General features: G+C 37.5%; 3 protein-coding genes and 1 long non-coding RNA gene across 4 annotated transcripts; 3 read left to right on the plus strand and 1 right to left on the minus strand.

Moving 5' to 3' along the window:
• Window positions 1–173: 173 nt before the first annotated feature.
• On the plus strand, window positions 174–5,787 carry LOC103445819 (proteasome subunit alpha type-2-A-like). Its single transcript, XM_008384876.4, has 12 exons — window positions 174–309; window positions 473–536; window positions 641–717; window positions 1,948–2,012; window positions 2,246–2,292; window positions 2,455–2,530; window positions 2,983–3,050; window positions 3,448–3,517; window positions 4,216–4,301; window positions 4,665–4,727; window positions 4,885–4,950; window positions 5,488–5,787. The coding sequence occupies exons 2-12, from the start codon at window positions 496–498 to the stop codon at window positions 5,534–5,536; spliced, it is 708 nt and encodes a 235-aa protein (XP_008383098.1). The 5' UTR covers window positions 174–309; window positions 473–495; the 3' UTR covers window positions 5,537–5,787.
• LOC139188964 (uncharacterized) lies at window positions 3,805–4,086 on the plus strand. The gene is made up of 2 exons (XR_011572410.1): window positions 3,805–3,874; window positions 3,998–4,086. It is a non-coding gene; the product is annotated as an uncharacterized lncRNA (long non-coding RNA).
• Window positions 5,788–5,934: 147 nt separating the features above from the next.
• On the minus strand, window positions 5,935–9,312 carry LOC103445850 (pentatricopeptide repeat-containing protein At3g24000, mitochondrial). The gene has a single exon (XM_008384903.4). The coding sequence runs from the start codon at window positions 9,292–9,294 to the stop codon at window positions 6,124–6,126; it is 3,171 nt and encodes a 1,056-aa protein (XP_008383125.1). The 5' UTR covers window positions 9,295–9,312; the 3' UTR covers window positions 5,935–6,123.
• A 748-nt stretch (window positions 9,313–10,060) lies between these two features.
• Window positions 10,061–15,534, plus strand: LOC103445817 (DEAD-box ATP-dependent RNA helicase 10). Its single transcript, XM_008384875.4, has 13 exons — window positions 10,061–10,389; window positions 10,527–10,650; window positions 10,755–10,824; window positions 11,213–11,275; window positions 11,377–11,451; window positions 11,934–12,053; window positions 12,831–12,872; window positions 12,962–13,036; window positions 13,829–13,975; window positions 14,088–14,225; window positions 14,670–14,781; window positions 14,861–14,949; window positions 15,080–15,534. The coding sequence occupies exons 1-13, from the start codon at window positions 10,224–10,226 to the stop codon at window positions 15,215–15,217; spliced, it is 1,359 nt and encodes a 452-aa protein (XP_008383097.1). The 5' UTR covers window positions 10,061–10,223; the 3' UTR covers window positions 15,218–15,534.
• Window positions 15,535–16,019: the final 485 nt, after the last annotated feature.

The raw sequence follows: 16,019 nt of genomic DNA on the forward strand, positions 1-16,019 counted from the left end.
TTCTTTTTTAAAAAACCCAACGTTGAAAAGAAATTTCCCTCATTTGACAGAACTAACAGTTGTAACACAACGAAGTTACAAGGATGAAAATGCAACAGAAAAAACTATAGGGTCAGTGTCCAAAATTAAAAAACTAGGGGGTCAAAAGTAAAAACCCAAGTAAGTAAACAAGACACAGGTAAACATGACACGCCAGTCCATACGCCGTCGTTTCATCCATCTTCTTCTTTGAAACACTGAAGAGTGAATCTTCAAGGAGCCTTCTCTCGCAGGCGATTCTGAACTTCCGAGTTTGATCCTCCGAGTCAGGTACGCCTCAAAAGACCCGAAATTTAGCTTGCCGTTAGGGTTCTAAAGAAACCCAATTTCCTAATTTTCACTAGAAATCGAAAACTTTACTTCTCAAGCAACAATTAATTGTCTTTTTTAATTGAAAATTGATGGGTTAGTTCTGATTTCTCTGTTTCTGCAGGATTTTTTGGGTTGGAAAGCACAATGGGTGATAGCCAGTACTCGTTTTCTCTTACCACTTTCAGGTATTTGACCTGTGAACTCAAATTTGTACTAGAAGTTTGATTGGAATCGTGTTTTTTTTATTATTTATTTTGGGGCATAATTTTTATGTTTATTTGGGATTCAGTCCTTCTGGGAAGCTTGTTCAGATTGAGCATGCGCTGACGGCAGTTGGGTCTGGCCAGACGTCGTTAGGGATTAAGGGTACGCAAACTGTTATGCCTTCTCTAAGTTTTTATTTTTGGATACATTTGAATTTACACTTTCTGGTGTTCGTCTCGAATAAGAAAGTAGACGGATTCAATTGGTCAGGAAAAAAGATGAACAATCTGTTCATTGTTGTTTGAAACTGGTGTGAAAGAGTTAAAGGGTATTACATGTTAACTATATTAGTTCGGTGGTTGCCTCAAATGTTTAGAATTGTTGTCCTTGTTGGTAAGAATGAAAATATTTCCTGTTAAGGAATGAGTTTCCAACACCTCATATGGAACCGAGTTCTTAGTGATCCACGATAAATGAAATTGGATGGAAGCTGAGTTTAGTTTCCATGGGTAGGGGAAGAAAATGGGTGTAGTTGAAACCAGTGCATTCAGGAGAGAGAAATAAAAGAAGCTAAGAGTTAGACATGGTAGAGTTTAGTGCTTAGGTTTTTTAATTTATAGTTTTGTTACTGATGGGAAGGGGCTTTGTCTTTCTGGCCGTTTGGTGTGGCAGGCTATGTGTCACGAATTTGGGGACAAGGGTTTTTGCAGCTGAAGGTTTTAAATATCGATTTTACTAAAACATAGATAGTTCAATAGAGGTCGCACTTGGTGCGATGGCAAGTGCCTTCGCCCATGAGCGGTAGGTCTCGGGTTCGAGACTTGGGAGCAGCCTCTCCATAAATTGGGGTAAGGCTAGCCGACATTCATCTCTCCCAGACCCTGCGTAAAGCGGGAGCCTTGTGCACTGGGTACGACCTTTATAGATAGTTCAATTATATTGCAATTTTTCTTCAATGGTGTATTGAGTAGTACAAAAAATGAATGATTGAGATTGAAAGTAGAAAATTTAAAATGTAACATTTTTTTGGTTCAAATTATTGCGATCACCCTCGTGATATACCAGCTATGATAGCAACATGCCTATCGTATGCAAGATTGGGGCTCATGCTTCCGTTGGTAATTTTAATGGACATCAAATGAAAGATCTTACGACAGCATTGGAGTCATTAGTCATATAAAAGGATCATTGTTCTTACTGCTATAGTGCTAAATATAAATACCATCTGTTGCTTAAATATGTATATCTTTAACTTTCTGAAAAGTTTCCGTATCTTTTTTCGTTTTGATTCAGCTTATTGATTTGGTTTTTACGCCAGCTAAGTTCAGAAATCTATCATATAGTTAGTGTTAATGATTTTGTTATTTAGAAAAATCTATCTGGTTGTTGTAGCTGCTAATGGAGTTGTCATAGCAACAGAGAAGAAACTGCCATCTATCTTAGTTGATGAAGCATCTGTGAGTGATTATGCTACTCTTTTTTATAGAATGCTGTTCATCAGTGTTGTACTAGTTCCATGCTGGTGCTGGATTTCCAAACTTTTTGCACTGATGTATAGCTTGTGTATCTCATCAACTATCTTAGTTAAGAAATTGAGTTTGTTTTCTTTCCACCTCTATGGCATGTTCTCTCAGATAATCACGTAGTATACTTCCGACTTCTTGTAACCTTTCTAGTTTTTGGGTTGCAGGTTCAGAAAATTCAGTTATTGACGCCAAACATTGGAGTTGTTTACAGGTTTGTCTGTGCTATATGCTTGAATTTTTCAAGTTGAGGTTTAACATTACTAGTTTGATATTACTGTCGTGTTGTTGCTGCTATAATGCTTCAATAATCTCTGATCCATGGAAAGTCTTAGCCATGATAAAAATAACTGCAATTTACTGTTCCTTCATGCAGTGGCATGGGTCCAGATTTCAGAGTTCTGGTTCGGAAAAGTAGGAAACAGGCAGAGCAATATCATCAGTTGTATAAAGTATAACTCAAATTCTGTTCTTTTCATCTCTTATAACCTTTATTTTTACCCGTAGTATTGATATTGTTCCTTGAGCATATGCTAAGTATTGGAATTTCAGTTTACATTCCTTAGAAGAATCCATTTGAATCTATATTCTCTTCAATGTGCACCACACCATTGAAGCGTTTGTTTTGTTTGGTAATTTTATTGTTTTTTGAGCTTCTAAACATAGTGTATGAATTTGTTTTGGTCATGGGATGGGGCTTCAAATGGATTGAAGTCTTAGTATTTCGGGACTACATCTAACTAGTATCTTTTTCTTAAGTGATATCTCCCTTCTACCCCAATTTGTGATAATGAGTCTCAACTTGAAACAAGCTGATTTATTACTTTCCTTAGTCACTCAGTCAATTACTGTAATTTGTCTATTTTGAACGTAACTTACAATGTGATTTGGTGGGTATTTACAGGAACCCATCCCTGTCACACAACTAGTGAGGGAAGTTGCTGCTGTTATGCAGGAGTTCACACAGTCGGGGTAATCATCTTTCTTCTCACAACCTAATTTACTATCTTAAGATTCTCAACTATGTTCTTGCTCATATTTAATCATCTGTATTGGTCCGAACTTCGAAGAAATTGAAAGGTTTTAATGCTTGAGTTGCTTATATATTAAAATGCGTTAAGGGAAGTTAGTATCATTTAATCATTTGAAAATTTTTAGTATTTTAAATGATTTATCGTTGAAAATATGCCTGGGGAACTTAAAATTTGAAAGATTTTGATCTTGATAACTTAAGCTTGAGTATTGTAATTTTATGCTTAGACTTCGTACACAAGCAAATGCATGTTTTGTGTTTTCAACTCGAGTCTGCCACTAACTTTAGGTCCTTTCCCACCTTAGAAACTATGATTTGACTTTGTCATGTTTCTAGTGGTGTAAGGCCTTTTGGAGTTTCACTGCTGGTTGCCGGCTTTGATGACAAAGGTCCACAACTATTTCAGGTATGTGTATTCTGTCCTCTCTTAGTGTAAACGTATGGTGCACAAGTGTGCTTGAGTCTTTGAGTACAAACTATAGAGGTCCAAGGAGCGCAATCCTTTTTTCTTTTGGTGTTCCCTTTTCTTCTAAAAATTAGCATGCTCTCGTATTTCAATATTTCTCTTAGCCATCAGTTTTTATGCTCTTGTGTGTCAATATTTCTCTTAGCCATCGGTTTTTTCTTTCTTGATTTCTCATCTTGTGACATTTGAATGTACTCAATCATAATTCCTTTACCAAAATTGTCTGTTTCCAGTACTAAAGTTGCAGTTGAAACATTTTTGCTTTTAAAACATTGCACTGCGACCTCCTCTCATCATGTAAGTGACATATGGCAACATCATTTGATTTACAACGAAATATGTGAACTTTAAATTTATGGTAGTACATGTAACATGCACATTTCCTCCTTTGTATATGAAATGCCCCTTTTATGCTGGCAGGCTATGTCGTAGAATCTCTTCAACCTAGCTAAGTAGCAATTAATGTCGCAATCTAGTTGTCTGAAAAAGTCATAATTTAGTTGGCAAAACATACACACGCATACCGGGCAAAACATACACACACATACCACAACCTTTTAAAGATTTGGTAGGTATTTATTTTTCCGATATCTATTTTCCATTGGATTTCTGCATGACTGATTTTTGTTATGCTGTAGGTGGACCCATCAGGTTCTTACTTTTCTTGGAAAGCTTCTGCCATGGGGAAAAATGTTTCTAATGCAAAAACATTCCTTGAGAAAAGGCACGTTACAATCAACAATTATAGAAACTGTTTTCTAATTTATGTTCCTTCTGGCTAAATTTGTAAACTAAAGCAATAACCACATGGTGCTTACATCTCATAATTGCATTGTACACTTAATTATGAATCAAGTTGGAGGCTGAACGAAATTTTGGAACTCAATGGTCCTTGATTTGCAATAGTAGTCTTCATTCTATTTTATTTGTCTCAGTAATTATTGACAGCCTGTATTGGATGTCGAATCGGGAGCATGCCCTCGTCACTTCTTTTAACCCTTTAATTGCATTTTTTTTCTTTATCCTGGCCTTGAGTTTTATGTTTGCTTTGAATTTAGCTTACGATTCATGTGACTATTTCTTGTAGGTACACTGAGGACATGGAACTTGATGATGCTGTCCACACAGCAATATTGACCCTGAAAGAAGGGTATGCACTTTATCCTTCAATTTTTTATTTTTATTTTAATCCTCCTAAATGAAACAAATTCAGACCTGAATTTATGCATATATACAGCTGTACACTGTTCTACTATACAAATATAAGTTAGCTCTTTCGTGACGTTTCTTTCTGCGTTTGGTTTTAGGTTTGAAGGACAAATCTCTGGGAAAAACATTGAGATTGGCATAATTGGTGCTGACAAAAAATTCAGGCAAGTTTCCGTGTGTTATAAATTGCCGTTACTTTGCTCATTATTTATATTCTAGTTTGTTGTAGTTCTTTCCCTTTCGTTTTTGGCTAAAATATGGCAGATTGAAAAATTAACTTTGAACTTAAGCAAATCTGGGCTGATTTTCACCGGCTTTATTTGAATAGTAGTTTAGCTTTAGTTTCAGCCAGGACGAAATTTTAATCTGGCTCACTGAGCAACCAACATGCAAGCAGTAGTCCAACCATGACCACGGATATGTAGATTTACATGAGTTATAACATAAGATGCAGAGTTGTTTTCATGTAAATGCACGATTGTAAACCGCATAACATAAGTTAATGCATTTCTAACTGGCAGGTTTGATTAAAATGGAAAACCAAAGAAAAACAAAAGCTAGAGTATATAGTACTAGTTTCTTAGTTTTAATTTTTGTTGGTTCCTTTCTTATTCGACACGAAATACTAGAATGTGTAAATTGATTCACCCTTTAGTTGTGATGCATTTGCTTATGAATATTACTTGGCTCTGTTTTTGCAGAGTACTTACACCAGCTGAAATAGAAGATTACTTGGCGGAAGTGGAGTAGATTGGGACCAAGAGAAATGGAAAGCTCAGAGCAACCAGACTATAGAGTACTCACGCCTTCGGGAGTTTTGTAGTCCCCCCCCGCTTTGTTGTTCTAGCAAAACATGGTTTCGGGTTTTCTTTCTCCAACTATTGTGCTTATTTTGTAAAATGCTGTTAAACCTAATCGTTACTCACTTCTAACGATGATACATGCTTGTGGCTCTGGCTTTTTCTTCAATAACTGCAAGCTTCCAGCATGCATTAGTTTCACTTCTTTGATAAGCTCACTTATTTGATAAATTCGCCAATCCCTTACAATTTTTGCAAGTTCCACAGACATCATTTCGAATTGCAATTCGGATCATGTCAACTTCAGGGTACAAAACTATTCGCATTCGCATTAGGTACACAAATTAGTATTTCAACTTCTGTTCCCATAAAATGAATTGAGATTTTAGATAAGAGTACAGAGATATGGTACAAAAGAATTCAAGTCCCAATACATGTTGGAAGAATTGGGATTTCAAACCTATCTGTTGCTTGGTGCCGAAGTAACGATGCTCTCTTTAATCAGTACCGTGTTATTGAGGTTCTTATTTAGCTTCCTCACCAATAGTCAGAACAAGAACACCTGCCGTCGCTGAAATGGTGAAACCGGTAAGGATCTCTCAACATGATTTTCTGCCCGACTACTGCACTAACATGCTTGTAGACAGAATGGCAATCGCCACAGACACGAAGGTTCTTGAAAACCTTAACTGGTGAACCTTCTGGAGTATTGATCAATGCGAAAGCAAGGGCGATCCTCTCACTGTGGTTCCAAAGATTTTGTTCCTTCTGTTCTTCATCTGTATCCTGCAGTGCGTAGCTGGTATCCGGGACATAACCTGCTTCTCTAATCATCTTCATGAGCTCTCTCAACTTGGCATAAATTTGCTCTGTCTGTGGATGGGACTGCTCTCCCATCCCAAATTTACTCACCTCGGCTTTCAACTTGACCCAACTGCACGCAGGCTTCTTCGTTATGTTTCTCGATCCCATCTGCCTCCTTACGTTCTCTACTTCCTCCCATCTACCAGTAGTTGCACATACATTTGAGAAAAGAACATAAGCTGAATCGTCTGATGGATCTAGCTCTAGGAGATGTTCTGCAGCTTTCCTCGCCAACTCCACATTACGATGGATTTTACATGCAGCCAGCAAGCTCCGCCACACAAGGTCATTTGGCGGGACAACCATTCCTTTAATGAAATTTTCAGCTTCAGCAAGCCTTCCCGATCGTCCAAGAAGATCAATTATGCACACACAATGCTCTATTCCTGGTGGGACACCAAACTCTGTAGTCATTGCATTGTAGTATGCAAGACCATCATCCACCAGACCCCCATGACTGCAAGCAGAGAGAAGTGAAACAAAGGTAACATGATCGGGTTTCATGCCAAGATTTAGCATTTCATGAAAAGCTTCCCTAGCCTTACGGAAACACCCGTGTTTGGCATAAGACGATATCAAAATGTTCCATGACAATCGTGACCTGCTGGTTGGCAAGGGAAGTAATTTCAAAACATCTTCCATCTCCCCGCATTTTCCATACATATCCATGGCAGCATTTGTAATGTAATCGTCTGAGTCAAAACCAAGCTTAACCACCAAGGCATGAAGTTGTTGACCTTCCTCCAACATAGCCAGGTCCGCACTAACAGAAAGTGCCACAGAAAGGCTGAACTGATCCAAGTCCACTCCAACTTTTCTCATCATCACTACAAGTTTCAAAGCTTCCTCTAAGCCATGATTAGCATTTGCAGAAATGAGTGCATTCCATGAGATAGAGTTCTTGAAAGCTAATCCATTGAATATCGAATTACTTGAATTTAAATCACCACACTTTGCATACATTGTTATGAGGGTACTCTGCACATGCTTGTCCGAATCAAATCCTGTTAGAACTATATGCGCATGGATGGGCATTCCATGTTTGAGAAGATTGCTAGGAGTCAGAAAAGCACCAAGGACATTGATTATTGTAATGTAGTTTGCTGGAGTTCCTTCTTCTCTCATGAACTTGAAAGCTTTTATTGCCTCATTTGGTTCTTTGCTCTCAGCGTAACCACCGATTAGGGCGTTCCAAGTAACTTGATCTCGGTTGGGCATTATTTGCAGCACCTTTTCTGCTTCAACCATCATACCAAACTTGCCGTACATTGTAACCAGTGCATTGCCAATTATCAGATTGTCTTGTAGGCCTGCAAAAACTGCAAGAGCATGAAGAATCTTGCCTTCAATGAGAAATTCAGGGTTCGGACAAGCAGATAGTGCACTTGTTAGAGTCACATAATTTACTGGTTTTCTCATCCGAAGCATTTCAGAGAAAATTTCCAAGGCATTTTGATACTCATCATTCTGAACATAGCATGCTAACATCGAGTTCCATGAGATTATATCCTTCTCTATCATTCTTTGGAAAACTAACTCAGCATCTTTGGACCTTCCAGCCTCCGAATACATACTTAAAAGAGTATTGCCAACACAGACATTTGACTCCAACCCAAGTTTTACAACTAAGCCATGGATTCCACTGCCCCACTTCAGTTTCTCCGAGGAACCACAGACTGTCAACAATGTCGAAAGTGTAGTGGAATTCACCTCTTTATTAACACTCCGCATACACTGAAAGTGCCTCAATGATTCTTCGCAAAGCCCATTTTGTGCATTTGCAGAAATAATCGAATTCCATGAGATTATATCACGCTCATCCATCTGATCAAAGACATAGCAGGCCTCGTCTACATTACCACAGCTACCATACATGGATATGAGAGAGTTTGCTACAGAAACACTAGTCTCTAGTCCGAGTTTCATGACATGTCCAAGAACTTGATGACCTATTAGTTCATTCCCCAGCATCCCACAAGTACTAATAACTATAGCAAATGTGTTATCATTGCAGCACACTCCTTCATATATCATACGCTTATATATGTTTATAACTTCTTCTGATTCTCCATTATTTGAATGCCCAACAATCAAAGAAGTCCAAGTAACCACATTCTTCTCCGGCATCTTCTCAAAAATCTTTTGAGCAGAAGACACAAAACCATAGGTGCCATAGAAGTGCAAAAGCGAAGTCCCAACAAAGACATCACAAAACAAGCCAACTTTAACCACAAAGCCATGGACCTGCAACCCTTCACTAAACCTACAAGCAGACTTATCACACGCAGTTATCAAACTAGCAATGACAAACCCACTTGGCTTAACACCGCAGCCAAGCATTTCACAGAAGAATCCAATCGATTCGGAATAGAACCCCACTCGTACATAACCCGATATCATCGTGTTCCAAGAAGCTTCATTTCTTTCAGGAATATTATCAAACACATACCTTGCATAACCAATACGACCAAACTTGGAGTACATATTCACCAAAGTATTCAAACTGAACACACCAATAGGCACAAAACCCTTCACGCAAAATCCATGTAGCGCTCTTCCATTGATGTCTCTGGTGATCTCAGAGAAACCCTTTTGAGAAAAGCTTGAGATTTCGGGGTTGGGGTGGTTCGAAAGGTGGGGATACTGAATGCCGCCATAGCTTGTGGGTTCTTCTGGGCATGGTGGGAGAGAGATGGGTTTTGGGTTTAGATAGCTTCTGCGTGTAACAATGGCGGAATAGGTGGGTAGAAGTGGAAGAAGCTCAAGTTTCAGAGCTGAGAGTTTTCTGCAGCAAATAGCCAGCTCTGCTTCTTTTGCTTCTTCAGTTCTCCTTCCCCTGAGCATACAAATTCTTCAATAATTTCTGGGTTAAGGTAATTTCATGATTTAACGACTGTAATTATTGGGCTTAGGATGAAGTTGGTTAAGCCCAATGATGGACTGGCCCAGTATTTGTCCAGCCCAATTTTACCTTTTCACAAATTTTACTTTTTGCGACACACATCTTTCTTTGGGTGGTTGTATTACCAATTTGCCATCCAAAGAAAACTACAGATCTAATGAAAAAATTGGAAAAGACTTTTTTTGTCCTAATAAGAAATTACTATTGGGGGTAGGGTAGTACTATTCACACACCTCTTCCATCCATCTTCAATTCATTTGGATCAGACGACAGAAAATAAAGAAGATTGTGTGAAAATTACAAATAAGTGTGTATAACAACACCAGCACCCTTGTAGGTTTTGTTAAGTATCGATTACCGAAGCTCAAGATGAATTTCTAAACTTTACATAAATCAGTGGACTATTTTACAAATTATTGTTATTTCTGATTATTGAATTGTTACACAATTTTTAATTGGTCACTATAAATTGCTAAAAAGCATAATTATGTCTAATCTATTCAAATTTTATTTTGTCTAGTTGTTAATGTGTTTAATTTATTTGATTAGAAAATAATAAAGAATAAACGTGTGAAAATCACTTCTTTTTTAATACAACTGATTAATTTGAAAGAAAAAAATAGAAAGTAAAAAATAAGGGTAACTTAATAAATTATTAGGGGCAAAATCGTAAGTCCATATAATATAATCTCCACGTTATTTCTTCTCGGCTTAAACCCTCACACACCAGAGACTGGCGCAAGAAAAACGAAAAACCCTAACGGCCGAATCCCGTAAGACTCCAACTTCTCGCGCCACACACCTCCCGCTTCAGCTGAGATTAATACGCCACCGTTTCTGCTTCTAAGCACAAATCCGGCACCGAGACAACATGGCGGCTACCGACGAAGAGAAGGAGGCGGCGACGACGACGACGACAGCGACGACGACGTTTAAGAATTTGGGGATATGCGACGAATTGGTGGATGCTTGTGAGAAATTGGGGTGGACAATCCCTACCCCAATTCAAGTCGAATCCATGCCTGCCGCCCTCGAAGGTTCGTTCGCTCTCTCATTGCATTTGCTTCAATTTTTTTTTTATCAATTTTCAAAATCTCAACTTTCTTTGCATTTACATATAGATTTTGTATGTATTTGTCAACTGATTCTATGTATGGATTTTTTGGGTATAAAGGAAAGGACTTGATCGCACTTGCACAAACGGGTTCGGGTAAAACCGGCGCATTCGCGCTTCCGATACTGCAAGAACTAATAAAGACTCCACAATCATTTTTCGCTTGCGTTCTGTCTCCAACGAGGTCAGTGAGGCGGCTTGAATGATATGTTCATAGGAAGATATATGTCACAAAAAACAAAATTTTTGGTTGTTTTGTTTGTCGAAATTCATTTGTGTGTGCTGCAGAGAGCTTGCAATTCAGATCGCCGAGCAGTTTGAAGCTTTGGGGTCCGAGATTGGTGTGAAGTGTGCAGTGGTGAGCAATTGATGTTTTTAGTTTACTAGCTTGGCATAGTGCATGTTATACATTGTATGAGCTTTGTTCTTTTGTGTATGTAGTGTCGTGGTAATTTGATGAAAATGTAAATTGTTATGTAGTTTTTAAAAGGTGAAAACTAATGAAAATATACCAGTAGCTTCTTTTGTTGTTTATTACAGTTTTGTTTCATATTTACGACGACTGTTTTTGAACAATTTATAGTCTCGATGTGTTGATGCTTTATGTAAACCTGTAAAGTAAAGAGACGTTATCTTTTCTAATGCGCTGGAAGCTAACAATCTGAAGTTGTTAATTGAAGCTTTTTATTGATTTAACTATTCTAAACATTTTGAATGCTACTTAGCGCTTTACCTAATTGTTTTAGCTTGTTGGAGGAGTGGACATGGTGCAACAATCTATCAATCTTGCAAAGCGGCCACATGTCGTTGTAAGTTGTTATTTTACTTAACTGATAGCTTATAACAATTTTGTAGAAATGCCTTTGGGTTTCATGTCAACTTTTCTAAAAGAACAGGTATTCTCTTGCAGGTTGCAACACCTGGACGCCTCATGGATCATCTGTCCAACACGAAAGGATTTTCTCTTCGCACGTTGAAATTTTTGGTAGGAACTGATTATTTTTGTTATGTCATCTATTCAGTTGTTTCTTTGAATATCAACTTAGAAATGGGTTAGAGTGATTTGGGCATATAAAATGTGGACCACTAGATGTAGTTGTTGGCAGAGCCAAGATTTATAAAAGGAAAAATAAAAAGATCAAGAGGTCAGCCAAGAGGAACATGGGATTACGTAATGAAAATCTCATTGAAATAAATAATTTAGATTTAATAAGAAACATGAAATATATATTGTTTTGGTCTATCATTAATTTGTAGTTAGTTAAATTTGTCCAACATAGAACAATGCTGGCGATCATACATTTTTTGACAATATTTCTTGCATCTTCTTTCCCATCCATTAGACTAGCAACATTATCTTATATGATTATCTAGAACATTTTGTAATTGTGTGTGATATAACCTCGACTGCCCCATGACTGAGACCTGGTTAGAAATGCTAAGAGTCTCTTATATCCAATGGAGCAGGTTTTAGATGAGGCTGACAGGTTGCTTAATGAGGACTTTGAAAAGTCAATTGATGAAATTCTGAATGAAATCCCTCGTGATCGGAGGACATACTTATTCTCTGCTACTATGACTAAAAAGGTACATGTCTAACTATTTCAAAGCATCTATAGAAGTATTTGTATTGCTGCAATTGTTTTAGTTTTGTATCATGGCTTCTCTGCACATCCGGTACCATAAATCAATTTTTTAATTGGACTTGTGCTACCAGAAAATAAAAGGAATATATGTAATTTCACTACTTTTTTGGAAAAAAACAGGAATGTTAAGAAGCCTGCATATGAAGAGAAATTCTTTTACGCTGCTGTTACTGTTATATGAGGTTGCATTTTATACTTCAAATGTTCTTGTACTTCCTGCTTCTTAGCAGAGACGATCTGTGCTTCTTCTAATTTATATAGAGTACAGATTATGGAAGTAGATTCCTAATGCGTGTAATATTAGGGCTCGTTTGGCAAGTGCTTTTAAACGATTGAAACCGCTTTTAGATAAAATGTTTTGGAACCAAACCTTAGTAAAAATGCATGTTAATTCTGCAAAAGCACTTAAAGTGCTTTCCGCAAGAAGCACATAACTGATGCTTTTAGCAGGAAGCACTTTCAGTCATTTAAAAGCACTTGCCAGATGAGCCCTTAGGTTTTTGGGTTAAGCTGGCCTTAGTTAGTAGTTGACAATGTATCTAGTTTTGTCCTTGAAAGGCACCGATTAGATTGTTCTGGTGTCTTGGTGTTGGCATTGCCGCATTGGAGTGCAACACGTAGGAAACAGATGAGTCGAATATGACGGAGGCTTGCCTTCTGAACCTTATATATTCCAAAAGTTATTCATCAGCTAACAGAATTGTGCTTGTAACGTTAGGTTCGGAAGCTGCAAAGGGCTTGCCTAAGGAACCCTGTGAAGGTTTGATGAAAGTGTTTGCTGGACCATGTTCGTTCTGCACAATTTTTTTTCCCAGTATTAAAACAATTGCATTTCTTGACTTATCTCAGATTGAAGTAGCGTCTAAGTATTCGACAGTTGACACACTAAAGCAGCAGTATCGTTTTCTGCCTGCCAAGTACAAGGTTTTCCCTGTCTTGCTATTTTTCTCCTCATGGTTTTTAATCCAGTGTTATTCGTCTACTCAGTTAGATAATCAGGACATGTCATGTTGCTCATGAATCATATACAAATTATATTGTGGGGCAGACTGCTGCTAATAGTTTCCAATAAAAGTACATATGTGAATTATCATGGAGATATTTTGGTCAACAGTTTGATTAGGAAAGAAGATCCTTCTATTATAGTTGTCATTCAGCAGTTTGGGAAAGCATTTTTTTAATTGCTTTGAGCTTTTATTTCCTGGTTATTTGTGAAGACAGATCCAGTAACTTGTGTTTTCAATTTGTGCAACTTCAAATTAGTTTCTTTTTAAATGAAAAGAAGTAAAATGCCTGATCTTATGCCTTTCTCTTAAAACATTGATCTGTATTAGTATATAGGGTTACAGATAAATATAGAAATGTCAAAGACCAGTGGGTTTACCTTGGGCGATAGTAGCTTCCGAATTGGTTAATGTATCTGGTGACATCCTGGAGTGTGATTTTAAGCATGTGTGTCTGGGGTGCGGAAATGCATCAATGACAATATTATAATATTGGATGAATTGTTGGATTCGTTGGTGAATTTATTAGATACCATCATACATGGTATGCACCATAAGTGAGGAACATCAAATATTTGGTGCAAGATCCGGACACAGTTTGAAGACATAATCATGACATGCATTCTTTCTTTCACGAAGTTCCTGGCATTTTATGCCTTTTTTTTTTGTTACTGTCTCTCTTGCTTATAAGTTCACCTTTTTGTGATTACAGGATTGCTATCTTGTATATATTCTGACAGAGAAGTCTCAGTGTACAACTATGGTATTCACCCGCACATGCGATGCAACACAAGTTTTGGCTTTGATGCTTCGAAATCTTGGCATAAGGGCCATCCCAATTAGTGGTCACATGAGCCAGGTATATAACATCAAATTAAGTACTCTTGAATTCACTAATTTCATTTGAAGCACAGTGTTTGGCTTATGGTTCAAGATTTTCTATAACCTTGTTCATGTATTATTTCTGGCAGTCAAAAAGGCTTGGAGCCTTAAATATGTTCAAAGCTGGTGAATGTAATGTACTTATCTGCACTGATGTGGCTAGTAGAGGATTGGATATTCCATCAGTGGATATGGTTATTAATTATGACATTCCCACAAATTCTAAGGTCAGGCTTGCTATTTGCTATTCGGGTCTTAATATATTTGTTGCGTTTTTGTTCCATCTAAACCTAATATTGTTATGGTTGCATTGCACAGTTTTTGCCAGTACGACTCCGAAAAGTTTGTCATAAAGTTAATTAGTGGTAGTGGACGACAATTAATACGTGAAAACTTCATAACTAGTCCGTGATACAAAATGGCTTCCCTTGCCTTCCCCTGCGCCCCTCGTCTCTTTCTATATAATACTTGTAATGTTCTGTAACCTGTAGGCACACCAATTCAAGGGAATAAATAGATAAAAAGAGGAAGAAGAAAGTTAATACAGTTAGTTCTCTTTAGGTGATACATTATTGAAGAACTGTGCTGTTGTTTTTTTTTTTTTTTAATTTTTTTAATTTTATTTATTTTATTTTTTAATGCCATTGTTTGCTAACTATTATGAGTCACAGGATTATATCCATAGAGTTGGAAGGACTGCTCGTGCTGGACGATCTGGGGTTGCAATCTCTCTAGTGAACCAGTATGAGTTGGAGTGGTATATACAGATAGAGAAGCTTATCGGTAAGCTATAGTTTACCATGCCTGTCTAGTGGGATATTGAAACGAGTGTTTTTTACGCTTACAATTTGTTACTGTTCAGGCAAAAAGTTACCCGAATTTTCTGCTCAAGAAGAGGAAGTCCTGCTTCTGTTAGAACGTGTCGGGCAGGCGAAAAGACTAGCCCAGATGGTAATGTTCTTCCCAAGTTGTTTTTTATTTTTGTTTACATGTCAATCTCAACGATTTTGTTTTATTTACGGGGTATGTATCCCATTGAAAAGATATAGTGCTCAATGTGTTCTACATTTGACATCTCCAGAAAATTAAAGAGAGCGGTGGCAAGAAGAGGAAGGGGGGAAACAATGGTGAGGAGGAGGATATTGACAAGTACTTAGGTCACAAAGGAGGAGGAAAGTCCGGAGGAAAGTCGAAGAAGTTCAAAAAATCAAGAGATTGATTTCACTCCAATGCCAAGTTTTGTTCTGGAGAGAATTTTTTGCTTTTCGGTAACTATGTACCTTACCCCGATTCAACAAGGTGCCACCGAAGACTTGCTTACCTTGTGTTGTTTCACAAAGGCAACAAGTTACTAGAGGACCGGCAATGAAATTTTAATCTTTTTTATGTAATATATCCTGCTCAACATTTTCTTGACTGAGGGAAGATGTTGAACATTTGTCCCACAATCTTTTTGGACGTTTGATAAACATTGTTGATTTAGGTTTTTTTTCTTCTTCTATAGTTTCAGTTATTTAATATCATCATTTTCTATAATTTCTCTTATTTAGATTTCAGTTTGATTTCTTGGAATCCAAATTTCCAGTTGCAATGCGACGTAGTATTGAAAAGATTAGGGACAAACAATGTGGTGAGGTCCTAAGTTCTTGTCTTGATAACAGACAATGATTCGAACTTGAGACCTCTTCTACGTCATAAAAAGAAAATTACTGAAACAACAATTTCTGGGTTCCTTTACCGCCTGGAAGCTACAACTGCAACAACTCCGTGGTTGACGTCTTATTTTCGCACTTCCCATCGACTACACCTTTTGATTGATTAGAAAGAAGAAATCGAGCTAAATATGGTCAGAAATATAATTTAGCCAAAAGAAAAGTCATTACACACTCAAATTCTTTATCATCTACCTCCCCAAGTATCATGCCTACACTCTAGGAGTAAAACATATGATTTGATTATTTTTGTTACGTCTAATCCAACTCTTTGAACAAAGGAAGTGTACGACTTAACTGATTGCCTAC

This window comes from Malus domestica, chromosome 10, assembly GCF_042453785.1.
Source record: "Malus domestica chromosome 10, GDT2T_hap1".
Taxonomy (NCBI): Eukaryota; Viridiplantae; Streptophyta; class Magnoliopsida; order Rosales; family Rosaceae; genus Malus; species Malus domestica.